The 27,015-nt window shown below is 36.7% G+C and overlaps 1 protein-coding gene across 3 annotated transcripts in view; it reads right to left on the reverse strand.

Annotated features, from left to right (window-relative positions):
• Positions 1-2,472: 2,472 nt before the first annotated feature.
• LOC103721233 overlaps positions 2,473-27,015 on the reverse strand; it is a 40,208-nt gene continuing 15,665 nt past the window's right edge. The window contains exons 6-13 of one of the 3 annotated variants that reach the window (XM_026810081.2): positions 25,561-25,659; positions 19,582-19,658; positions 19,257-19,469; positions 18,773-19,048; positions 18,512-18,659; positions 17,914-18,047; positions 3,593-3,673; positions 2,473-3,510 (exon numbers count right to left, since the gene is read on the reverse strand). In XM_026810081.2, coding sequence (XP_026665882.1) covers positions 3,424-3,510; positions 3,593-3,673; positions 17,914-18,047; positions 18,512-18,659; positions 18,773-19,048; positions 19,257-19,469; positions 19,582-19,658; positions 25,561-25,659 — 1,115 coding nt within the window. In that variant the 3' untranslated portion in view covers positions 2,473-3,423. Of the gene's footprint in view, positions 3,511-3,592; positions 3,674-3,740; positions 3,803-17,913; positions 18,048-18,511; positions 18,660-18,772; positions 19,049-19,256; positions 19,470-19,581; positions 19,704-25,560; positions 25,660-27,015 lie in introns of those variants that run through there. The other 2 variants (XM_008811354.4, XM_026810082.2) reach the window with 2 other exon arrangements.

Below are 27,015 nucleotides of genomic sequence, written 5' to 3' on the forward strand. Positions count from 1 at the left end.
AAGCGCCAATGCATAAACCCACTGGTAGAGTATCGATATGTCCATGCATAACCCCTACTGGTATTAAAATATTACTGTGTAACCCCGAGTGGCAGGATATCAAGTGCCAATAAATAATCTCCCACTAGTACGGCAACACAATATAGTCAAACTGAGGGTCCAAATCCGAAATGTATCAAAGCTATATTTAAAGAATAATATAAGTCATATTGCAATCAAAATGCATATTCCATATAAGATCAATTATGGCATGCATAATATTCCGTAATAAAAATATTACCTCCAAATTACAAATTTATTTTTCATTCAAAAAATAACTTATTTGATCTTAAAAAATTTATTAATTAATTGAAAAATATTTGAAAGTTGTATCATTACTTATCTTGCAAGTATAAAGATAAATCCAAATAATTTCTAAAAAAAAATCCTCAAAAATCTTGATTTAAGAACTATAATGCAGTACCCCCTAGCTGGATCTCTTCTTGTTCAGTTGATTACACTCTCTACATAGAATGAAGTCCAACAATTAGAAAAAATACAGACAATCGTAGAAAAATTAGGATGAAAAGGTGGAGAAGAGAATAGAGTTGGCCAAGTAGCAGTGCTTGCCATGCTGGGTCATTCTAAAACCAGTCAAGTCGCGAAGGTCAAACCAGGATAATGATAACACAACGGATGGAGCCTTGTGGTGCTAGATGAGGGTCGGAGTGCAGCCCAGGACCATTTACCAGGGTCGCCAAATATTTCAGGGGAGGGGCCTCTGTTGAGGTCCACCAGTCCGAAAAGAGATGTTGAGAGTAAAAGAGATTGAAAGAGAGAGGAAGAGAGAGAGAGAGAGGAGAGGAGGAGAGAGAGGGGAGGTGGAACAGGTCTTTCCATCTCTCTTAGGAGAAGGGAAGGGAGTTAGCGGTGACAGGTGGTGGCACAGTGGTCACGGTCTAAGGACCGAGAGATCAAGCGGTACCGATGGTGTAAACTGGTGAAATCAAGAAAACATAGTTTGGCCAGAAACATGGCATTGAAGGGAGCTACCGACGTCGATTCGAGACTCGGCTCGATCACCGATTATGGGACTCCATGACCCGTTATAGAGGCATTGAGGTAGGGCACAACAGGCGAGAAAAGGACCAACGATTGCAGCTACGATCATGGCACCTCGGAGGAGGCAGAACTCCAACGGCTGTGATGGTGGCTAGAAGGGGAGAGGAACCCGGGATCCAGTTTCTAGAGGTTGGACTGGAGGAGAGATGCAAAGAGGTCAGCCACCTGGCCATGGAGGAACATGCTCACCGAGCTATTTCAGATGACTCAGGACATCTAATTTCAACCACAGTTCTGCCAGCGATCAAATAAGCTCACGTCACTCGATTTGAAATAAAACCCAAACAATACTTCAAATATCAGTAAATTGCAAACCAAGTTTGATCAGATCCAAGCTCGAAAAAGCTTGGATCAATTACTTACATCTCTACTACTCCATATGGGAGGGATGTTTCTGTTACATTATTCAGATGACAAAATCAACCAACTGGAGAATTAAATTACCGTTGCTCAAGCATAAAGACCCGAGGACCTGTTTGTTTGGCAGATTGGGACAATCTGGACACTATTTTGAGGGTAGCATTATAGTCGTTACACAATCTGGACAAGCACCACATGCATGCACTCTTATCCAGAGCCATATGGTTGGGCTCCAGAAACCAATAAAATTAGGTTGAAATAGTAAAACTCAGAAAACGCTGCCAAAATTAATGGCTTAACCATGTAATAAAATCAGGCTGGGTGGGGGTGGGGGTGGGGGTAATACCAAACAAATAGCTATAAAACAGGCATCAATAACTGATAACATCATTAATATATACACCACGAAGTACTTCTGTCGCCGATTATTTGCACAAGATCCACAAGTTCCAAGACTTACCGAACAATCATGACTGCAGTAGCAGTTCAGCAGATCATCCAAACAATGGAAATGGTGCTCTTACCTATATATTCATCTATTCTCAGTAGAACACAAAAGAATAACACCATGGGTTTGTGCAATAACATTAGTACAGAAGTCACCTGGGACCAAAAAGAGTACATTTAACATACTCCAGAGTACTCCCTGAACTTTCAAAATGGAAATCATGTTATAAGAAAATAGACCATCTTCTCAAGTAGCAAAACCTGAGCATGGCTCTGATTTATATCATCATCATCATAATTTTCATTCAATCTTTGCTGTACGTAAATGACCAGATATGACAATGAAACACATACTCAGAATACCAGTGCCAGACGATGGGGCTGTCATGGTTATCAGGATTCAGAAATAAAAATCAATAATACAGAGAATAATACTTGCTGCTCTTACCTATATCTTTGTTAGGTTTGTACATATTACAAATATGGAAACATAGACGGGAAATCTTAAAACGACCTATTATTTGGCAAGAAAGAAACATGCACCAAACTCTTCGGCAAATAAAATAGAGCAATAAAGATGAACTTTTAAAAGAACATGAAAAGCCACTTACTGCTACAACTCTTTTCATCATCATCATCATCATCACATCTTCACTGTCCCTAAAACACAAAAAGATACAAAACTTGATTTCTAAGAGCTTCCTCAAAAAAGGGCTTCTAGGAGAATATGAAAAGCCAACCATTATTATGATTCTTCTCATCATGTAATAAGTTCTTCACACTGTTGCCGCTACACTGAGGTACAAGCCAAAGGAAAAAGTAAATGCTCCTTAGTTTCCCTAGTGTCTGGTAGTGAGCTAATCAGATCACCATAATTCTCAAAATATTTCAGCGAAGGATGAAGCAGTAAGCAATACATTTTCTCCATTGGCATCCTCATGATGCACAGAAAAATCAGAATAAGGATTTTTTTTGGGGTAAAAGATTCTATGCACAAGATTGCACTTCAAGTCAGAGGTATAGATTGAACAATGACTACTTATGAACTGTATCAAATTGAGCAGGTCTTGCCTGCAATTAGTAACCTTCAACTTCAAGATGGTATAGATAAGGCTAACTCATAGTCCTATATATGTACCAGTTTATTGAAGAAAAAAACAAAGCCTTTTTCATGGATGAGGACCTGAGTTTAACTCATAAAAAGGAGGAAATTACTTGTTCCTTCAGTATCGATTGCCTGAATCATTGTTGTCCATGAAGAAGTTTCTTATGCTTGTGGTATTTAAGGATCATTGCAAAACCCAGAAAAGCTGATCTATTGATGCACCAGCACTTCATGCGATCGCCAGAGCATACTAGTGAAATTTGGCCATGCTCGTTCCGATGATCAAAGGCAGAAACAGGATGCCAATCTATCCATTATAGCACCTAGATGATGTGATCACAAACAGCAGCTGAAAAGCAGAGATTTATGATGACCATCTATTTTCGGGTATGTCTACTTGCAAGAATCAACTAATTGACAGCTTCAAAGAAAAGCACTTGCGGTTGCAAATGTCCCCTTTCACACATGCTAATAACATCATCCCAACCACCAATCACCTGTTAGAATTTACTTAGGTCAAAATAAATGATCAAACATGAATAAAGTAAAGAAGCAGCACCGCACTTATCTGGAAGTTACCTTGACAGTCTGGTCATCATACATAACCCATTGTTCATGTTCATATGCAAAACAGTGATAATGTTGACCATAGTAACAGACCTGAATATCAAAAAAAAAAAGGTGATCACCAAGTTAAAAATAAACTTGAAGCATGAATAAGTATCAAGAATAAACATTTACACTGACAACGAGTTTAACAATGTGTTCTCATATTTGCAGATGAGTCACCTGCAGAAGTGGCATGGAACACTTGGTAAAAGAGTAACAATAACATGACGAGGAAATGACCTTGGAAAATTATTCAAGAATAGGTTGATATAAATGTAACAACCCAACCAAATAACTAGAAAAATGCATACATACAAATGGACACATGCAAACATGCATAGAATTAAATGCATGTGAAAATCCGAAAATGGAACAATCTGCAGAAGCACTAATTGGTTCTAAGCATAATTTTGGATGCATGCTTTCAAGACTTATTTTTCGATCGAGATTTCTGGATTTTTAGCAAGAAGTAGCAATAATAGAATTTATAAAACTTTAATATTTGAGAAATAACTTAGCATTGGAATGTTGAAATTTTTAGTTGGGGAGCAGCCCGGATGCACTCAAATAATGGAGAAAGTTGAAATATCTTTGCATTTTAGTTGAAATTTAGGATCAACTTTTTATCCTTAAGGAATTGAATTTTTTTTAGTATTTTTATTGAATTCAGTTCAGGCGTACGTCTTTATTTGCTTATAAGTTACTTAGATGGCATTGCATGTAAATGACTGCCCCTCTGTCTATATGTCTTTTAGTAGCCTGCCTGCTGAGTTACTTAGCCAACCTTAGCAACCAACCTACTTAAGTGGTGGGGTGGACCTATCTAGTCAAGTGAACCCCGCACTAAGCTGACTCTCCTTGCCTATAAACAGAGGCAAGGGAGGATAAGCTAGAGGTGGAGGAAATGAAGGGAGCTAGGCTCCAAGAAGAAGACAAAGATGAAGAAGAAGGAAAAGGTTCATTATGATGATGGTAGTGGTGGTGAAGGAGATTCAGATAAGGAGGTATAGGATTTCTTTTGCATCATAAGGTAAGTAACTTTCTCCATGCCTTTGAGTTTAAGTTTAATTTTGTTAGTGGCTTAAAATCACTTTTGTGCATATGTATGGTTTTGAACTTCTAAACTACATGAACTTTTTCAAAATCTACGGTTATCCTTTCATGTAACTTTCCTATCTTTTTAAATCCAAGTGCTGCTTTGTGATCTTTAAGCCTAGGTCTTCTTTGAATAAGTTAATTTCAAAACAAAGAAACATTAGAGAGCTATAAAACCTAGTCAATTTTCAAAACTTAGGGTTTATTTTATCGAGTTTTTTGCATGGATACCCTTCTAAATATCGGATTTTGCATGAATATCCTTCCAAAATTGATATTTGCATGTATACCCTCATAAAACTCTGTTATTGTACAAATGCCCGTAATATAATAATTGTTCTAATGGTGTTAAGAAAAACCATATTTATATTATTAAGAGTAAAATAAAATTTTAAAATTACGCTATTGTCCCTATTTTCTTTTCCTGCTATCGGAATCACGATCTATTTGCATGTCTACCCATTAAGGATATTTTAGTCATTTTAATTTGAAACCATTAATTTTTTAACGTCATTAAATAGTATGGGTACATATGCAAAAACAAAAAAAAAAAAGGGTAGAATGGCAAAACAAGTGTTTTATGAGGGTATACATGCAAATATCAATTTTCGAAGGGTATTCATGCAAAATTCGATATTTAGGAGGGTATTCATGCAAAAAATCCTATTTTATATTCTCTGAAGATTGAATCTATTTGCGGTTAACATATCAGTTCAAGGTTTTAAATCTATACTATATAAAAAGAGTGTTAGGGGATCCTTTGGGTCAGTCAAATTTGCACATGAATAGATTATTATCCGAGTCACAAACAAAACTATATTACATAATAATAATTGACATGGGTACTTATGGAAATGTAAACATACACAACTAATTTAAATCCTCTATCACACGTCTTCACGCATTTGATGGGATCTCTCTAATGCCCCAAACCCCTTTCTCTCTATCCCAACTACTCTTTGACAAACTTAATTTCCCTCTATCTTTATCTCTCCCTAACAACTTCATCCACCTCCAATCTTTATCTACCCTTTTTATTTTAAATTTTTTATTTTATTTATTCACCAAGCATTTTTGTTTCTTTTAAACTATTTAATTGTTATGAAATGCTCATCGTATGTACCCATATGCTAGTCTCAAGATTACAAGTTTCTCTCATATTTTGAATTCTTAAATCGGCTTCAACTTTGAAGTTGTTCTGGAATTCAAAACCTATGAGTTCTTACAAAGATTTTCGAACTTTTGAACTCCAACTTCTTTTTCAGCTTTAAAATTATTCGGTACTTTGCATATATTTTCCACTGCAAGGAATTTGAATTATTGTCCTTTGAAAAGTTTGTTCACATGATTGTTTGAATTTATTTTTTCTGATTTCAATATGCAAATTTTTAAAGTATATGATCCTTTAAGTGGATGGTTTTAAATGGCATTTACAAAATTCCTTTCAAATCTGAAGATAATATCGAACTTGAAAAATATATGGACCTCTAACCAGGTGGTATATTCAGCCTCATTAGAATAAGCAATGAAGATCTCTTCCAGCCACTGACTAGGTGGTATATCTGAATTATCAGCGAGGATATGTGGATCCTTGGCCAAGCAATATATGTGGACCTTGAGGATTTTATGTAGCCTCATCTACCTCATCTACCTTAGTAGGGAAGATTCATGTGGCCTCATCCAATTAATTGAGGATTTTACACAACCTTGCCTGAAGTGAGTACAACTGAAACTCTGTAAGACTATGAAATTACAGAATATAAGAGTTTTGCGATATAAATTGTGCTTAGACCTTTTTATCTCGAATCAATATTCCATTTATAGTTTGTGAATTAATTGAACTTTGCTCAAAACTTGTGCTTCAAACCCTTTTTAGCATCCTATAGCTTGCTGAAAACTTTGCTTTGGGGATTTTATAATAAAATGATTGAAGTGGATTTCTATTTGAGCTTTCCTAGTGATAAGTTGATTGCATGTTTTATTTTTAAGTCATTTGTTTTCACCAAAGATGCTTGAACTCTTTTGAGCAATGTCGAAGTTCACTTGCTGAGCTTTGTAGCTTACCTCATCTTTTATATAATTTTCAAAGTGATTAGTCAAAGCCCTAGTGGATCTATTTGAAGAGATGGATTCTCTACATTGAAGTTGCTTTTGGATTGAATGGTATTTGAAGCAGCATGAGAATCATAGAATATTATTGTTGTGTTGTTTAGAGGTATAGCATTGAGCATGATATGCTTGATTTGTACATGGATTTTATTTGAACTTATTGTTTATGTTGCACTTTTATGTTAGTTTCAATCAGTTTTGGATTCAGAAAAGCTTGGATTGTCGAGCATGACAATAAAACTTCAATAAACTTCAATGTGAAGCGGATAAGACACCCTTTGTATGGTTAACTAGAAGACAAGTCCATGAAGATTCCAAGGATGACCAAAATAAATTTATCTTCTGATTTCCAATAAGGTGTAAAGCATCAACCACGCCTAAAGAGATCAACCCGTTCTTCTATTGGATCCCTCATTGTACATATTTTACTATTATCATTTTGATAAAAGAGCAGGATGATTGCCAAAAATGTTATTGTATTGAATATGATCAGCTCGCTTCATTGAAATCTTGATTTCAAATTTGGTTTTGGCTAGGCAAATATTGGTTTTGCAGCTTTGGCGGTTTTACATGTTTAGGTTGAGTTCCAAAGTTTTAAATGAAAAAGGAATAAAAGAAAAAATTAGAAAAAAATCAAAAATATAAGAAACACCATTTAGAAAAGAAAATGTACTAATCGATCTTGTATACTATATTTTCCGATTGTCAATAAGGTTGAAAGCATCAACTATGGCTCTATTTGGTACGCTTTTTTTTCTTTTTTCTTTTTTCTTTTACCAGAAACACGGAATCCGATGCAGAAAGTATGTTTGGTTATTTTGTTTTTGTTTTTGTTTTTTTAAACAACTTCCATTATTTCTGGAAAGAGTGACAGTGAAAAATTTTCACTTCCACTTTTTTCAAAAGTGAGTTTTCACTAGGGGTGGCAATCGGGTCGGATCAGGCATAAACAGGTCGGGTCAAATACAGGTCGGGTCAGAAAACTATAAATCTGAACCCGTCCTGTTTATTAAACGGGTCAGGAATTACAAACCTGAACCTGACCTGTTTATTAAATAGGTAATCTGACCCGAACCGTTTAACCTGTTTACTCAACCCGAACCGACCTGTTTAACCTGTTTGCCCAACCTGACCCGTTTAACCTGTTTAGACCTGTTTAATCTGTCCAACCCAACCTGTTTAACCTGCCCAACCCGACCTGTTTAGACCTGTTTAGACTCGTTTAACCTGTTTAGACCTGTTTAACCTGTTTAACCCGTTTAGACCTGTTTAGACCTGTTTAACCTGCCCAACGGTTAAACGGGTTAAACGGTTTAAACAGGTCAGACATCTAAAATCCGTATCCGACCCAATTAATAAACAGGTTAAACGGGTCGACCTGTTTACGACCCGAACCTGTTTAGGCCAAACCCAAACCTGTTTATGGCGGGTCGAACACGGGTCGGGTTGGCGGGTCGGGTCATATTTTGCCACCCCTAGTTTTCACCCTTCTCCTCCCGACATCTCTTCTTCTGCCCGATCTTGCCCTCAACCCCGCGCTCCTGCCCAACCACACCGACTCCCCAAGCCTCGCCGAGCATCTCTCTGCCCAACGCCGAGCTATCCCTTGTCCCAGGCCACATCGCCAGCCGCATCTCCACTTCCTTTCTCTCTACCACTCCCTCGACTACTCCCCACTTGATGTCAAGCTCTCCCTCATCCCCACATAGCTGGCCCATCTCCCTTTCTTCTCCCTCGTTGTTAAAAAAAAGGAAGAGTGAACCAACATGTTTTTTGTTCTTAGAAATCTGTAAAAAAAGACATAGAATTCTTGTTTCGATTTTTTTATAAAAAAGTGACAACTAACACCGTCTATGCCTAAAAAGATCAACATGCTCTTCGATTGGACACCTCATTTTATATTATTATCATTTTGATAAAATGCAGGATGATTTGCCAAAAATTTTATTATATTGAATACAATCAACTTGCTTAATTGGAATCTTGATTTCACTTTTGGTTTTGGCTAGGGCAAATATTGGTTTAGGCAGCTCTGACAGTTCGACAAGTTTAGGTTGAGTTCCAAAGTTTTAAATAAAAAGGAAAAAAGAAAGCTTAGAAAAATTCAGCTTAGAAAAATATAAGGAACATCGTTCAGCAAAAAAATGTACTATTTGATGAGAATCTTGTATACCATATATTGTCAAACTAACAAAAGCTTCTTATTCTTATAAACTACATCCTTTAGTTTGCGAATTTAATTATCCTGTGATATTGCTTCATGAAATTTAAGGACTATAATGACTAGATCAGTTCACACAATCTCAAGAGGTCACTAGAACAAGACATGAAAACAGGTTTATGAATCCCTGAAATTTCAAGCAGACGACATCTGCACATTCACAAATTCAAGTTCTATTGTGAAATTCTTCTAAGGAACTTTATTAATTATACATGATGAAGCCTAACTAAAAAGGACAATAATGAATCGAAACCACCAAAATTACTGAAACTCATAAAATTCCTAACAAGGTATTAAATATCGGTATCAAACCCCAAATATTTTTTCCATAAAAACGGTATGGTACCTGTAGTGACAGCATTTACCAAAACTAAGAACATTCAAAAGAATAAAAAGTTGTCGATATCAACCGATATGGTCGGTATGCACCAGCACATACCAGTATGACCATGCATGGCCAATATGTATTATTGGTAAGCACCAGCATACCAATTCCGATAGGTGCAGCTAGGAACTTACTGGTATATACTGTTTCAAAATCCTGGCACCCATACTGGTGTCGTCTTCTTGCTAGAACAGTACAATACCAGTGACACTGTCCCTTCTAGCAGTATTTAAAACCATGGTTCCTAATCAATTTTGAACCATTTTTGGTTCTAGCCAAAATTTAAATCTTTAAGGAATTCCTATTTTTTAATTCTTGTCTTGTCTAACAGTGACATATTCCGGTATCCTAAGATATTCTAAAACCTCATATAGCTAGAGATGATGTCGTTATCTTCTCAATTCATTTGCATGGCACTTCGGCTTATGTCAGAGTTACTTCAAGGGTTTCGTTTGTCGAATTAAACAGGTTATGAGATATTAAAATACATTGATTTATGTACACATCACTTGGGATGTATGACACCATGTAAAATGTCAAAATACATGTATACTGTACATAATGAATCATATGAATTTAAATGTTCTGGTGGCGAGAAGGACCTTTCTTGATCAGCATATATTTAGCATCTATATGTTCAATATGTTGGTCATGGAGCTATATAATTTAATGTATTCATTATTTGCAAGGTTCTATGTATAAGTTGATAGTCACAGCTATACATACACCCCAAAGGGTTGACATGCTTTTTAGTGTAATTTTAAAGGTGTGAGTATATGCATCATATTGTTAATGCAAGGTTTAAAGTGTCTGTCTAAATTATACTATATATATGATACACACATAACTAAAAGGCAGATGTATATGCAGATAGCCGAGGAATCATATACCACCTAAGCAAGCTTTAGGCAAAAGAAGAGGGGAAAGAGGAGAGATGGTGAATATGGTGAATAGGTAGGGGAAGATGAGGGTGGAGGCAAAGATAATGAAGGGATGTAAAGGAGGGTACAAGGTAGAGCTGGAGGAGAGGTGGGTACCACATAGCACCCAATCTGCATTTGCCACCAGCCCACATCCCGCTCAATCTGCATATGCATGCCTCCAAACTCTACAAACAATATGCTCCACCAACAAACATGGTTGTACATCAAAGCTGCCATGATCCCATGAATGGAGAACAATGGAACTGCATATGCTGTCACATGGACCAATTTTTAGGGCAGGGGCAGCACATACTGTAGCAATAGGTTATCACCAAAGCAAATAAGCATGTCTCTTTTCTCCTTGTTCATGATTATTATGAAAACTTTAGGGGAATATTTTTTCATTTGTTTTGCACTTTAAACATGTTCTCGTTATTGCACTACATTTCAGATTGGTGAATTCCACATTTTTTTTTTGCAGAGAATCCCAAATTGTTACCTATTGTTTATTTGTAGTTGCACTCTTTTATCTTGGCACAATGTAGACATGTTCCTTTCTGTCTTTTTTTTAAATTTTGTGTGTATACATGTCTTTGCCCTTTCCTTAGGTAGCCCTTGTCTCATAACTGAAACAACTAAGCCTTAATCCTAGACTAGTTGGGATCAGCTACATAAATCCTTTACCCTCCATTCCGCTCTGTTTAGGGCCACACTTTCTGAAAATATACAAATATCAAATCCTTCCTTACTGCTTCATCCCATATAATTTTCAGTCTACCTCTACCACTCTTCCTTCTATAAGTATCAAATTACTCCTTCATACTGGTTCACCCCAAGGCCTATATCGTCATCTCTGAACCATCTCAATCATCCTCTTTATTTGTCCTCAACTAGGGATAACAGGCTGATCTTCCCCAAGAGTTCGCATCGATGGAAAAGTTTGGCACCTCGATGTCGGCTCTTTGCCACCTGGGGTTGTAGTATGTTCCAAGAGCTGGTTGTTTACCCATTGAAGCAATATGGGACCTGGGTTCAAAACATCGTGAGACAGTTCACTCCAAATCAGGTGAGGATGTTAGAGCATTCAGAGGACCTTTCTCTAGTTCCTCATTTCTTATTCTATCTTTTCTTGGATTACCACGCATCCATCTCAACATTCCCATTTTAGCCATATTATCTTGTGCACATGTTTTCTAACTACCCAATATTTTGTACCATAAAGCATAGTTGGTTTATAGGTGTCCTATAAAATTTTCCTTCAACTTGGCAGGTATTCTATGATCACATAATATCTTAATTGTACTCTCCATTTTATCCATCCTGTTTTAATCCTATCAATAACATCCTCTTCAATCTCCCCTTCTTATGAATAATCGCTCCTAAATATCAAAAATGTTCGGTCTTAGAAACTTCATGATCTTCAATTTTCACTCCATCTTTATCTCTATTTCTAATTTTACTACAACTATATTTCATGTATTCTAACTTGGTCCTACTTAACCTACAACCTTTGGATTTTACTTCACTCCTCCAAAATTCCAACTTGCGATAAACCCTAGCCTTAGTTTCATCTATTAAGATTATACCATCCACAAAGAGCATGCACCAAGAAATATCATCTTAAGTATTCCTAGTAACCTCATCTATGACTAGCATAAAAAGGTGAGAACTTAGAGCAGATTCTTAGTGTAAACATTTTATGAATAGATACTCATTATTATCATAAGTAGTTCTCTCACTACTAACTGCTCCATTGTACATATCCTTAATCACATTAACATATCTAACTGAAATTATTTCTTTTCTAACACTCACCATAAGACTTCTCTAGGTATTCTATTATATACTTTCGATAAATCAATAAAAACCATATGAAAATTTTCTCTCTTTTCTTTATACTTCTTTATTAATCTCCAAAAGGAAAAAGAAAAAAGCTTCCATAATCAACCTTCAGAGCATAAAACTAAATCAGTTCTCTAAGATTTTTGTGCTACACCCCAACATGTGCTCAATTATCCTCCCAAAATTCCATAGTATGGCTTATGAGTTTGATATCACGATAGCTAGAATAATTTTTAGGATTGCCTTTATTCTTCTAAATTGGTACTGCCATGCTCTTCATATATCAAGAATCTTCTGGGCTCCCACATCATCTAAACTTGGATATGCCATCTCAATACCAGGCCATGTACCGATGCTACCCTATTACTATGTCAGTATATGGGGACCGGTTCAGCATACCAAGTGTTGATACACCCCCTATACCGCATATTGGTTCAGTATTAGAATGGTATGATACACTTCGTACCGTTTGGTACAATACAATATGGCATACCTTGATCAAAACACTTCCAAACCTGAATAGGGATTCCATCATATCCAACTACTTTGCCTATTTTCATCTTTTTCAAAACGTCCTTTATCTGAAACACATGTATACTTAACTCTTCTATCCTCAATGAAACAAGGCATTCTAAATCATTTATATGATTTTCATTTAATAGCTTATCAAAATTACTTCTCCATCTTTCTTTGATCTCGTCCACCTTAATCAAAACTTTTGATTTTTCATCATTAATACATTTAACCTGAATTAATCTTTAGTTTTCCTTTCTCTCAGTCTTGCAATCTTATAAATATCTTTCTTTCCATCCTTAGTTTCTAACTTGTGATATAACTCTTCATATATTTTACTGGCCTCTCGTAGTGCCTTCTTAATTTCACTCTTAGCCACCTTATAGCTTTCATATGCTTCTTTACTCCCATGTTTAGGTAGTCTTCTATAGTACTCTCTTTTAGCCTTAATCGCTAATTAAACTATTTCATTCCACCACCAAGTGTCCTTGATTCTCCTAATACTTCTGTAGCCACTTTCTTAATATTGTTAACCATCTCTTCCCACATGATATTGATTTTTCCATCTAGATCCCATATTCCTTTTTCAAAATTCTACCCTCCAAGTGATTTATCTCTCCTTGTAAATTCCACCACCTAGCACTCAGATTCCTATGTTTTTTAGTCTTCTTCCATTTACCAACACACACATCCAAAACCACCAATATACACCAGATGGTTAAACTCACCTAGTATAATCTTATAATATTGACACAAAATTTGATCGGTATTCATAGTAATGAAAAAGTCTATTTGACTAGTATTAGGCCCATTTTAAAAAAATGCTATCGAGTGAGAGTCCTTTTTAAAGCAGTTTTTATCTAACACTAGGTCATATGCCATCTTGAATACTAGTCGTCCAATAAATATTGTATCTCCACTAGGAATATCTTGAATTAGTACATCCATGTCCTTCAAAAGTGTTACTTTGTAGCATTATCCAATTCTACCTGAGGAGCACAAACACCAATGATGATAATAGACTCCTATCCTAATACTAATTTTATTAAAATCATTCCATCTCCTACTTTCTTAGTGTCTACAACTTCATCTTTTAAACTTTTATCTACAATAATTCCTACTCCATTTTCATTCCTATCTTTCCAGGTACACCAAAGTTTGTAAATTGTCTTACCAACTTCTTAGCTTTTTCTCCTATCCACTTAGTCTCTTGCAAGCAAACTATATTAACTCTCCTCCTAGCCATTGTACCTATTAGTTCTATAAATTTACCTATCAACTGCCCTATATTCCACATTGCTAGATGTATCATTATAATGGCTCACATTGCTACAAAATTGTCCCATGGAACCTATAGTTCTATTCGTCTTGCGAACTCATCATCTTATATATATATCATGCATTATCCACCTTGCTGATCTTTTTAATCCACCTAGGGTTCACTGTATCATCCCAAACTGCCTGGTTCAAGGCGAACTGTGCCGACTTCACTTAAAGAACACCAAGAAAAATTTGTTGAGCCTCTGTTTTATTCGAAACAGGAGTTCCGCCCAGCAGGGCTTGTAGATGACCGGAGGAGAGGAGGGCTTATGAGCCCCCTCTCTCTCCCTCTCCCGACATCTCTCTCTCCCCCCCCCTCCCTCTCTCTTTTCCTCGCTTTTCTTCTCCCTGTCCCATTCTCTCTTTGGCTCCCCCTTCTCGATATGCAGTGAGTCAGCATAGCATGGTACTGTACTGTACTACTAGACAACCAGTACAGGTCCTAGTACCAATACCACTGACCTTGAGTCCACCTATCCTTTATTCCATCATTGCTCATGGGTACTCCTCATATTTACATATCCACCTTCCCATATTGGCTTTGGTACCTTGTTTTTCAATCTTTCATATTGACTTTGAATTATGCTCTTTAGGATTTGAAGTCGCCTTGAGAGTTTTTGATGCTTCGTTAGGTTCTAACATCGGATTAGTGTTTTTGTAGTTCTTCATTCTTTTAATATTGCCTACAGAAGTTCTCCAAGATTAAAGTTATTTGTTTGTTCTTTTTCTGTAGTTTTCAGATTTAATTAAGGACTCAAATCAGTGAAGTGCTCACAAATTTTTATTCAAAACTCTTCCAATCATGAATTCGAATACTAGTTTCATAAATATCCTTTTGATTATTTGATTAAGAAGATTGATATTTTGATTGTTCTGGAAACCTATTATTGGACATATAGGTTGTGGATTATTAGGATCTATGTCATGCATTCATATTCTTCTTATCCATATTCTTCTCATTTGTTCTTACTTTTCCTTATAATAGAAAATCCATGCTCTGTTTTGGGGGCCACACAAGTTTGGTATAGATGCACTAAAAGTAAATACGAAATCTGATTTAGCAATGGACTGGGCTGCTAGTCAAAGAAAAGTATAGAGGTAGTACTGGTTGCTATGCTATATAAGTATTGGGGCAAAATTTAACTCAAATAACAGGTCCGATCTGACATGATATTTAATAGTTGAGTTGTAGGTAATAGCATGAAAATTTGAGATCTAAAGGCCTTAGAAAGCAAGAGGATATTTTATAAGGCTGGTTTTCAGGTTAGAGTTGAACTGAAATAGGTAGCAGCCCATCTGCAAAGCTGTGAGAAAAGGGAAGTCACAATATTCTAGAAAAAGTCTGCCCTTTTCTGAGTAGATAAACATCTTTGTAAATAAAGTCTGTTTAGAAAACTTCAAAGGAGTAAGGTTAGAAGGAGAATAGGGATCGACTTAAGAAGCAAAGGCAGCAAGTGCTGATTACTCAGTTGCTCATCATTAAATTAAGGACAGATCTGATGTGTAAACAGATCCAATGAGCAAGATTCTACAGCTAAATAGAACAGAATGATGTGCAGTCTTCTAATAGCTGGCTGTTGCAGTAGAAGGAAAAAAAAAAGTAGGAGAAGGAGAAGAGAAACAGAAGGGCAACGAGCAACAAGTAAGGTTTGCCATTTCGGTACCAGACCCTATACCAGTACCGTCCTATTATAGTATCAATATGCGATGTGGTACAAGATAGCGAGATGCACTAAGTGTCGGTACCAAGGTCCGGCATACCGATACCGGTCGGCACACCGGTATCGGCCCGAAGCGGTATGTACCGGTCTCATACCGGTCCCGGTTGAATGACCGGATTTTGGGTTCCAGTGGTTTTTTTTTTCTTGAAATTATCTCTGTTGGATCTTATTGTGTGAAATTAAGTGAAGTTTGATGTTTTTTTATTGCATTTTTTATGATTTTTGATGTTTCTATGTTTAGATTTAGGGTTGAAGACGATGATGCATCTTATTACTTCCGACCACGGCCACTTCATTTGAAAAACCACAGCGCGCCGCGCTGTGGTTTAAAAAAATTTGAAAAGCTTACGTACTGGTGCGAACCGATACGTCACCGGTACATGGCTGATACCGACCGGTACAGGCTGGTACCGACCGGTACAGAAGATGTACCAACTGGTTCTCCAAAAAAACCAACCCAGTACCAGATTACATGCTGATCCGGTACCAATTCAGAGAGGTACTGGTACGTACCAGCCGGTACGGGCCGATATGGCAGACTCTGGTCGGTACAGTACAAGACTGCATTCCAGTTTGGTACCGGTATGGTAAGATGCCGACCGGCTATGGCAAACCTTAGCGGGAAGTATGAAGGAGAAAAAGAGACATGCAGGGGAGTTGAAAAGACATGCGATAACATAATCATAATCATAATCAATTAGCTTTTTCCCAGCTATTTAGGGTCAGCTTGATGAATCCTCATGCGCCAAGTATCACCCTTCTGTTCCGCTTCTTCTTTTGGAGACATATATTGAACTATCAGAACCTTATTTATTTGCCAACCATGCTCTCGCTATTCTCCTTTTCTGCCTATTTCTACTCTATCTTTTTCTTGCTTGCTCACTCCTTTTTCCTCATCTCTTTATTCTTGGCCATTTTGTGGCACCTTTCCTTTTATACATTGTTATGCACCCTTACTGTTCCTTCTTCCTCTCTTTTAGTATCCCGTTCCTATTTCACTCCCTGAAACCTCTCTCCTTTTGTGTTGTTGCTTGAGATTCCTTTCCCCATTATTTCAGATTAGTTTGACTCTTGGATCATTGAACCCAGCTTTTTTCTGCTTGTATATCAGATCCTTTAATTTCATTGTCCCATCATCTTATACTTTAGATTATTCTGGAATATTACTTGTGGATTTAATGTAACAATGTCGCATTCCTGTGGCTTTGATATCTTAGTGCTGATATGTGCGATTTTTCTAATTGTTTAGTTCACTGCTGTCCAAAATCTATTAAAATATATTTAGTACTGAAAGACAAGGTTTATTCAGTTCGAAGCGTAAAGTTCTCCAAACCTATTTGCATTCTTAAGATGAAAACCCTAGGCGCATCAGTTTTGTAGCAAGGTCAAACACTAGCTGCATCAGTTACATCATTCCTGCAGCCAAACATATGTGGATATGTACATGAAGAACATGGAAGATCACAATACAGGGACACCACGGGGAAAACTACACAACGAATGACTTGGTTTGAGGCTATAGAAAGACAAACCTATTATTGATTAGATCAACTAGGTCATGCCTTGAAAAAAAAAAGACCATTGCTAACACCAAGCCTCGTTTCCTGCACCAAAGTTTGCTATATAGAATATAATATAAAAAAGACAACGGAACAATTGTGTCAAATGTAGCATTTGGAAGCTCATTTGTGACAAAACTAGCAGTTATGTTCCATTTTAGATGAGAAATGAAGACCCAACCATTCAAAAGAAGGGGATCAAACATTTCTTTCCTCAACTTAAAAATAGACTTGGAAAAAGGTTAAGTATGAGTTGAAGGCAGAAGGTGCCTCTTTCATAAAGAGAATATCATAATGTTGATCATCTACAACAAGATTGAAAGTTTCATCTTGGGGAGGGAGTTGTCTAATAATCACATCTCTATGTTTTTCCTCTCCCTTGTGGCAATTGTTTTCTTACTATTATTGCACCTTCCAGGTACCATCTCGTATTTGAGCATGGACAAGGAGTACTTTGGACTTGTACCATTCTTTCACCTCTAATACAAGTTAGGAGTAGCACAAATTATAAAATATAAAAAAGTTGAATTGAACCAAAAGTAGACTCAGACTATAGCATACTGCTAAAAAAAATGAAATCTTTTGGCTTTCTTCTGAACATACCACTGAAACAAGGGAATGTTTGCTTCCTTGATCTAGACCACGGTAGAGGACACCAATGTCTACTTCAGTAGTAATAGCTGCCAAAGTTGCAGATATGTCATCTGCACTTTCATTTGTATTCTGCCAACCTAGGACTACAAAATAAAACCAATCAATGAGAAAGTGCCATCAAAAATATATCTTTATAGTTTAGCACAATGCAAAAATAAGGGTGCACATGGTCAGTTCAGGTCTTGGCAAATTGACGGACCAAACCATATCAACCCCAACTCTATATCGGTAGAGTTTGGTTTAGAGTTTGGTTCAGAGTTGTACCATAACCCTGTTGGCAAACAGGGCCTCCAAGTGAGACTAAAATCTGGGACACAGGTGCAAATTTATGGCACTCTGGTTTGTTTCAGAGTCCACATGTTTCTACCTACTTGCATTGAGCAAGATGAATATAAAGTAACTCTAAAGTCCTGCGATTGGGACTCAAATATGGCTTCAGTACAGATTTATGGCATTGGTCTAGCTTGTGTCAGACCAAAGTCCACAAACCTACTTGCACTCCTAAGCACGAGTAGAAATAAGTTAATCTAAAAGCCAGCAAAATTACCAGTTGTGAAAACATGCGGTGGACTTGAAAGAATATGATGAATATGATTTGATTTTCCACACCCTCCTGCATCTAGATCACAAGCTAACTGGTGATTCATCTCCACAATCTTCAAAAGCTCATCAAAACAAACATCTGGACACATAATCTGACAAAGAATTGGAGATAATTAGTACGAAAAGGAAGATAGCTGATGTTATCATATACCATCATAGTAACAACTGACAAGCTTATGCATTAACTTAATAGTGCAAGACATGCCTTTGTTGTTCTTAGTGAATTTGCATTGATGTTATGGAAAAATGAAGTATACTTCAGGTGCCTGGACTCCATGCCACAACTGTAACAGTTCATCTGTTCATATATGTCCATTCCAAAAAGAGAATGTACTATACAAGAATTATTTGCACAGTCCCATGCACCCACGCTATTACTTTCAAGTGATTCAGCATCATATTCACCAGAAGAAGATGTATATGACTTATGCAAGCAATCAAAGATTACTGCTAAAACCTCAGAAGCATCATTCATCTGAGCCTGTCAACATAAATTAGATATGTCAAGTCTCCTACAATGAAGAAATCAAAAATGTTTACAAAACTACATGCAAACTGAAAGACCATCAGCACCACCTCATCCAATAAGATGCTATATAAGGATAACCTTAAGTATGGAGCTTGTCCAAACTACTTGGGAATTCAAGATAAAAAACAAAATCATAAATGGCAAGCTTCTTTGAAATTACCTCCTGAAAGAATTTGCTATCAGGATACAAATTGCTCAGAGCAATCCTCAGAGAAGTAGGCGCAACAGCTTCTCTCTGTCCCTCTTCAGATGCTTTGGTCAAAGCAGAGAAAATATCATGTAGTGCACAGACAACACAAGGATTTCCAACATGCACATGCATTGATGATGTTTTAAGGAACTCATCTCGAAATCGTCTTAAATGCCACAGCGACTGAATGTTCAAATGAAAGAAAAGAATGATTAGGGTTTGAACTAGATGGTAACAAACTAATCAGAGGTTCAGAAGTATAGCAGATGTCACTGAGAATTTTTCTGATACTCACCTGAATAATTACATTCAAGAAGCAATTGTATTCACCAACTGCATTTTTCAGGCCAGTTCCAAATATATCTTTTCTGCCTGGAATGCTTGCAGTTTCAGTAATAGAGGCCGCATAATCATTTTCTGGGCATATAAAGGCCAGATCACATAAGGAAACAGTTAAATTGTACACTGATGAGGACTACATATTAAGCACTGTAATGATCACTGAACAGGTGTTTCAACATATTCACACAGAACACAAACAATTTTGTTCTTGTTATAACATAATGTAGGCTAGTCACTGAATTCCCCCAAATGAAGAATAAAAAGATAAGAACTGTAGCATCATTATTTGACCACCCATAAACATACAATTTGAATAGCCTATGGCTAAAAAATAATTAGATAACGTATCTATTGCTGGTCTCAGATACTATACACAATTTTTTGAGTTATCCAGCTTTATTTTCTGTCAGCCTCCACAATTAGTTGGAGGATATTTAATAAAGTATTATAATAGAAAACCATAAATATGGATAAGATTAGGCTCAGTATGAATTCAAGGTAACCATAGGTATTCTCTCTATTAATATTCTTGTTCTTAATTCAAAAATTTTCTAGAAGTTTAGGCACAATTAATTCTTCTCCAGGTGGAGTCTTCACATATGTGCTAGGCTTAAAAATGTGTTCATATCTTATAGATATAAGGCAAGATATGATTTCCCAACATCTATAGAACTGAACATAGAGTATTTTACGCTATTAGAGCAATTCCAGCATAAAATTAACTTGGAAATCTCTCTTTAGCATTCTCTATGCCTTCCCACTTTACTTTGTTTCAGATCTAAAATTTGGCCATATGTGTGAAATGGCTCATTTTCATCTTTATTTTAATCTCCAATCTTGATATTGCTATGATCTGCATAGATATACTTGACTGTTGAGAGATCTTTCTGTCACTTCAAGACATAATTTAGGGTGGACAAGGTGGAGAAAGAGATGTTGTTATTGTCCCCTGGATATCCAACAATATAAGGCTTGCAAGTTAAGATGGTGTCGTCATTCATCTTCTGAATGTTCCTTACTATATTATAAGCATGGTATGCTATACCATATCGAACCGGATAATATGGAGCGTACCGTACTATATTGGTTCGGTACCGATACATGGTACGGAAGGCATAGTGACACTCAGTGCACCGAAAATGCCTCTATATCGAGCGTACCAACATAGTAACAAGGTAGCACCGATTCAAAGCCCGGTACTGAGACAGCACACCTTGATTATAAGGCTAATTGTCAATGGCCTTAGACTATCACATGTGAAAGATACAAGGGATACGAGTGGGTTGGGTCAGGTGTTTATCTAGCTTGACCTAGATCCAACCTATATTAACTTAGTGTCAAATTAGAAACAATACCTACCCACCCCCTTGGTGAGTCTAGGTGAAGCTAGGTCTTGTTACATGTTGGATTTAGGTTGGTCATAGCTTATGGAGTTAGGCCCAGATATTTTGACAAACTTTTGTACAGTAAGTTGAGTCCATTTGGCATTCAATTTGAACCCAATTATTTCAAGGCTCATACTCTATGGAATAGCATACAGGTCTTAATATGCAACCTATCTTCAATCCATGAGTCTTAAATTTGGGTATGTCAAGTTTAATGCAGCTTGTTTGTTAGGTATAGGTCAGTTTCGGATCTTTCAGACCCATTTGCACCCCTATGCACAGTTGATGGAACTGAGGAAAGAGCTTAAAGCCAAATTTGGGGCCAAGGGAGATGTGTAAGGTGTTTGCCACCTTGCATCCTCCATTGGAAAAAACCAGCTTGATCTGACTAATTGCATTTATTACAAGATTACAACTAATTTTACCCTTATTACAATAAGCTGCCAAAATAGTCTTCTGAAGACAATGTTATCCAAGTTGCTAGGAAAGAACAACTGATTGAGTTTCACCATGGCTAGAGGCTAAGATGTCTTATTATCCATACTGCAACTCGAGAGGTGACAATGTTAGAAATTTCTTGATGTAATATTGTTAATTTCAAGTAAAATTGTATTTTGGGAGATTAATGGTTGATATGTAATTGGTCATGTATTGATGGGATTATTAAGGGATCATCTTGAACCTGATTAATTCATGTAACAATACCCTTAAAAGTAGGTTTTAGATACATGGTATTGGAGCAGTTTGATCATGTATCAATATGGCCACATATAGTGGAGGATCCCCATATATGCTCATGGTTTGCTGATACCAGGCAATACAGCATGCTAGATACTGCAGTACAAACCACTATAAGGAGCAGCACATACCACTTTAAAATCAGTTCCTCAAAATTTGTTTAAAACAGGATTAATTTCATCATGTTTCCACGAGAGGGATACATGAAGAAAAAATAGGAGTCTAAGAATAGTATTTGGCCTAGTATGTTCAAGATGAGTGTGTTTGAGATGAAAATATTGAGATAGATGTATGGTAATAGAAAAAGATAAAACAAGAATTAAAGTCATTAATAAAAAAGTAGAGCTAGCACCAATTGAGAACGAATTGAGAGAAGGATGACTTGAATGGTTTAGACATATAAAACGTAAGCTGAGGGATGCACCAGTACAAAGCAATGATTTGAACCTGTAAAAGAAAAGAGTTAAGAGGTAGACAGAAAATCATATGGGATGAGTAGTAAGGAATGACTTAACATCCTCGCATCTTTCAAAAAGTGTGCCCCTAAACAAAGCAAAAATTGGAGGAAAGGATCACATAGTCAACCTCAACTAGTTTAGAATTAAGACTTAGTTAAAAGCAAAGTTTGCCATACCAATCGATACCGGTGCATACTGACCGTACCGTACCATATCGGTATCGAGCCAGTATGCGGTACAGAGGGCATATCGCACTCAATATGCTGAACCGGATACCATACCAGGTGTACTGACACTATAATAGGATAGCATCGGTACGGGATCCGGTGCTGAAACAGCGAACCTTGGTTGAGAATATGTTAAATCATATGCATTTATTCGATCTATCTCTTTTCTTTTCTTCTATCTATTTTTCATTGTTTGACATTTTATTTTGTTATTAATGTTTAAATAGATTCTCCAAGGGAGACTTCGAATTTTGATCATTGTAGGCCATGATGAAGAGAAAGAGAGCTTGGCATTAAAGCTTGAGGCCACAGCTAGACAAAAAGGAAAGAAAGGAAGATTGACCTGGATGAGCCAATGGAGTAAGAAACAAATATTAATGTACATAGATATCTAGGTGGCCAAGCCAAGGTGGGCCAAGTTTGCTTCAATAAAGACTTGAAGCAATGTAGACCTACAAGTTATGTTTAGCCTGATTATCCAGCCAATCATGGTCTACCGAACCAGGCCGAATCATCCAGTTCAAGCCGTACTGAGCCGATCCGGCGTGGGAACGGATCAGTTCGACCGACTGTGAGAGTCAGAACCGACCCCGAACCGGTCGGAACCGGTCCGAACAAGCCTCGAACTGCTCGGAACCCATCTGAACCGGCCGATCCCATGCAGAACTGGTGCGAACCAACCGATTCGCACCAGATCGAACCGGTCCGAATCTGTTCTCCCTCCCTTCCTCTCTAAGTGTTAGGAAGGCCTCTCAGGCCTTCGTTCAAATTTTCTTCAACCCCCCAGCCAAAAAAAATGCGACGATTCAAGAAGGATCCAACCCAAAATCAGATATGCTTCCCCCTACCTCATTTCCTCCTCTTTTTCTCAATGCCAAAAAATGCCTCAATATTTCTAAAATAAGGGAAAACCCTGCCAAAATTTTTGGTTTTCGCATGATTTTATGATATGTTATAGATCTATGACAATTTACACAATCCCACTAAAATTTTTAATTTTTGTATTATATATATTTTTTAAAATTAAAAAATATCATTTTGGATTAAAAATTAAAAAAATTAAATTAAATTAAAAAATTAGTTGTAAAAGCACAAGCTTATTTAAGAGCATGCAAGCTACTCAAGGTGGCAATTTATGACCTGACCCGTCAACTCGACTTGCGAACGATCCGCTTTAAGCTGGTTTGAGTCGCAAATGGGTCAACCCATCTAAACCTGTTAATTAAATGGGTTGGATTTAGGTTTAAACCTTCGACCCGTTTAACCTGTTTAATAATTGGGTCGGATTATGACCCGACCCATTTAACTTGTTTAAAAATTGTTTAACCTGTTTGAAACCTACTTAACATGTTTCTGACCTGTTTAACACAACCCGCTAAACCTGTTTAACATGTTTATATCCATTTAACCCGTTAAAAATCCGTCTGATCCGTTTAACCCGTTTAACTTGTTCCATAAATGGGTTATGTTGGTCCGGTCGGATTACCTATTTAACAAAAATGTCAGGTTCAGATTTAAAATTTTGACCTATTTAATAAATAGGTCCGGTTTAGGTTGATGAATTTTTAACCCGACCCGCATCCAACCCAACCCGTATCTGATCTAACCCAATCTGATCGCCACCTCTAAAGCTACTATTCATCTAAATTTGGTGTCCATTTATTCAAATTCTGACACGATCATGCACATAGCAACCTAAGCCTAATTTTTTTTAAAAATAAGAAAGAGCCTTTAATGCATACCCACAAGCTTAGAAAAAATACATATAAAAGCCATAATAAGATTCTACATGGATCCAAGCTCAAATTAATTTTCTAAAATATTTATATTTAAAAATTAATTTTAAATTTAAAAAAGATTAAAAATATGTAATTAATACAAAAAAATGAAAAATTAGTAGTATGTATTTCATATTTCTAAAGTATTTTTTGAAGTAAAAACATATTTTTCTGAACTTATGATATATAAATATATTTTTAAATTTTAAAATATATAAATAAATTAAAAAATATAAAAATTAGTACTATATATTAGATAAGTCGGATATATTTTTTGAAGTAAAAAATATTTTTTGTATTGGAACAAAATTTTACTATTTCTAAATAATTAATAAAGTGATATGCTTGATAAACCTGCAGGAATGGAAATATCGAGAAAAAAAGACCCATGTGTGACATTAGTTAGGATCATAGGCAAATGCTCTTGAATCGGCACTACTGGAAGTGCAACTAGTGCAACACAATTTAAGGGAGGAAGAGTAATCATGTTGATTATCCCAATGTACCTACGTGCCAAAATGCCAAAATGACAAAATGCCCAAAGGAAGTTCCGCAGCTAATGAAGCATTTCACTAATTTCACAGTAGCAAAGAGGATTTCCAAGAAGGTAGAGATGGACTACCAAGCGGCAGAGCCACTTTGCTATCACTCCAGAGAGACAGAGGAGGTGTTCACTCCAAATGACGAAGCACAAATCCAGGCTGCCATTCAGGCGAGCCTAGATGATCAGTGGAAGCACGATAAGGTAGCGAGGCATAAGGCTCTATTTGGGCCCTCACACTATGAGTCGGGCTCCAGTTCTGCGACCAGCAGGGCAGATCCAAAGTTCAGGAAGACCTCCTTAGTTAGGAAAACTTGAGAGGTGGTGGTCGTATTGCATCTATGATGGAGACTTTTTGTAGCATAAAGAAATCCTCCAAGAAGATTCCACCAGGAGCCACCATCCATGATTTAGATCTACATGCCTTTCCAAGCAAGAATTCGAAGCAGCAGAGGAGTGACAGCATGCTAAAGAAGAATAAGGAGGATATATGGCGGCTATTGGATCCTGCTTCCACTTCAGCCATATTGCAGCGAATACGGCAGAAAATACGTACTATAGATTTGTCATTTCCTCCATACAAGCTACCAGTCCCAATGTAGATCCTTCAGAACCGAAGAACATCTATGGTGAGCTTCTTGACAATAATGAAGAGCTAAAGAAGTGGACTGCCTTATACAAGAACAAGTGGCCCACATGTGACCTAATTTGATTCTAGCAATCCAAATATGTAGTATACACAAAGATATAGAAGGAAATTTCAAAAAAAAAAAAATACACGTATAATACAAGGTTATGAGCTTACCAAGGCTTTGGCGTACAGCCTTTTTTAGGTCCTCTTGGAACCTCTCTTCATCATCCAATTCGGCATGCAATGGTCTCAATGTCTCTGTTCCATTATCTCCTGGCCACAAGAAATCAATTTTTCATTAGGAAATAAAATTCACACAAGTTGTCTGAACTGCCCTATCTAGCTGTTTCACTATTGACTGGTAGTTTTACAATGTTTGGTGCCTTTTTTCAAATTATTTAGCTCTCTGATTTATAAAAATTAAATTATTGAATTCAATCCGTGAAAACCTGCCATAAATTCTTCCCTTGGATGCGGACTCCTTTTTTGTTTCTATTAACTACTCTAAATTTTTGAATTCAAGACAAGATGCCATGTTATTGCATGCTTCTACATATATAGCTTCACTGTTATCTCTGTTCGCACGGAGCACAAGAAAATGAGGACAAGAGATGGTAGACTTGGTTGGATTGGTGCTGACATGTATGACATCAATTACCCTTTAAGAGCTAATTGTAAAAAACATATTACAGACTAATTTACCATTTATATCAAATCTTCATTTCATAGACGAGGTGATCTGGAAACACACTAAATACTGAAACTAGAATATCACAGTACCATATATTTTATTTAAGCTGACTAGAATACTTCTCCAATTTAATAACTGGACTATGAAAAGCCACAACACAAGTCCTTCCATCCACTGTTCATCAAGACTTGATTTATAGCTTGAACAGATTAGACATTAAGCAATATATATGCGCACACAAACATACACCCACAGATACACATATATATGTTCGTGCACAAATAGGTAGATACATATAAGGGGTGTGTCATGTGTGTGTGTGTGTGTGTATGTACATGTGTAACATATACGTACACACTAAATCACAAGTGTATATGTTCGTGCATATACAGATACATGCATATAGGCACCTTTATACACGTATGTACGTATTCAGGAATCAACAGAAAGAGAAAAATGCAATCAGCACATTTGTAAAATGTTGTTAAGAGGCAACACGTTAACAAAATTTCAACTTACTGCCTTAATGGTAGAGGTTCGTCTGTTACTGAACCTCACTACCAGCCATTCTTGTTTATAATTTGTGTATAATCATAAAAAGGCTCCATCATATCCTTGTCAACTGTCCTTTAAACAACCAGATCAGGTTGATTTAATTGGCACTTATTAAATCTTGTTCATGGGAACTGGTGAGATTTCGTTTTGGGGCATCTGTTCAACAGTTGATTCTAATGCCATTATCAATGAAATCAAAGTAACATTTCACCTAGGCCTTCAGTGCAAAATCATCCTAAAAATTCTATTCAACAAGCATAAAGTATGCAGGTTGCTCATGTAGAGTATTAAAGTCAATTATGTAATTTTAGATGGAATCATCGAAATCACCTGCGGAGCGACCCCAAAACTCTATATGTTGCAAGACAAGGCTTGACAAAAAC

This window comes from Phoenix dactylifera, unplaced genomic scaffold (genome assembly GCF_009389715.1).
Source record: "Phoenix dactylifera cultivar Barhee BC4 unplaced genomic scaffold, palm_55x_up_171113_PBpolish2nd_filt_p 000051F, whole genome shotgun sequence".
Taxonomy (NCBI): Eukaryota; Viridiplantae; Streptophyta; class Magnoliopsida; order Arecales; family Arecaceae; genus Phoenix; species Phoenix dactylifera.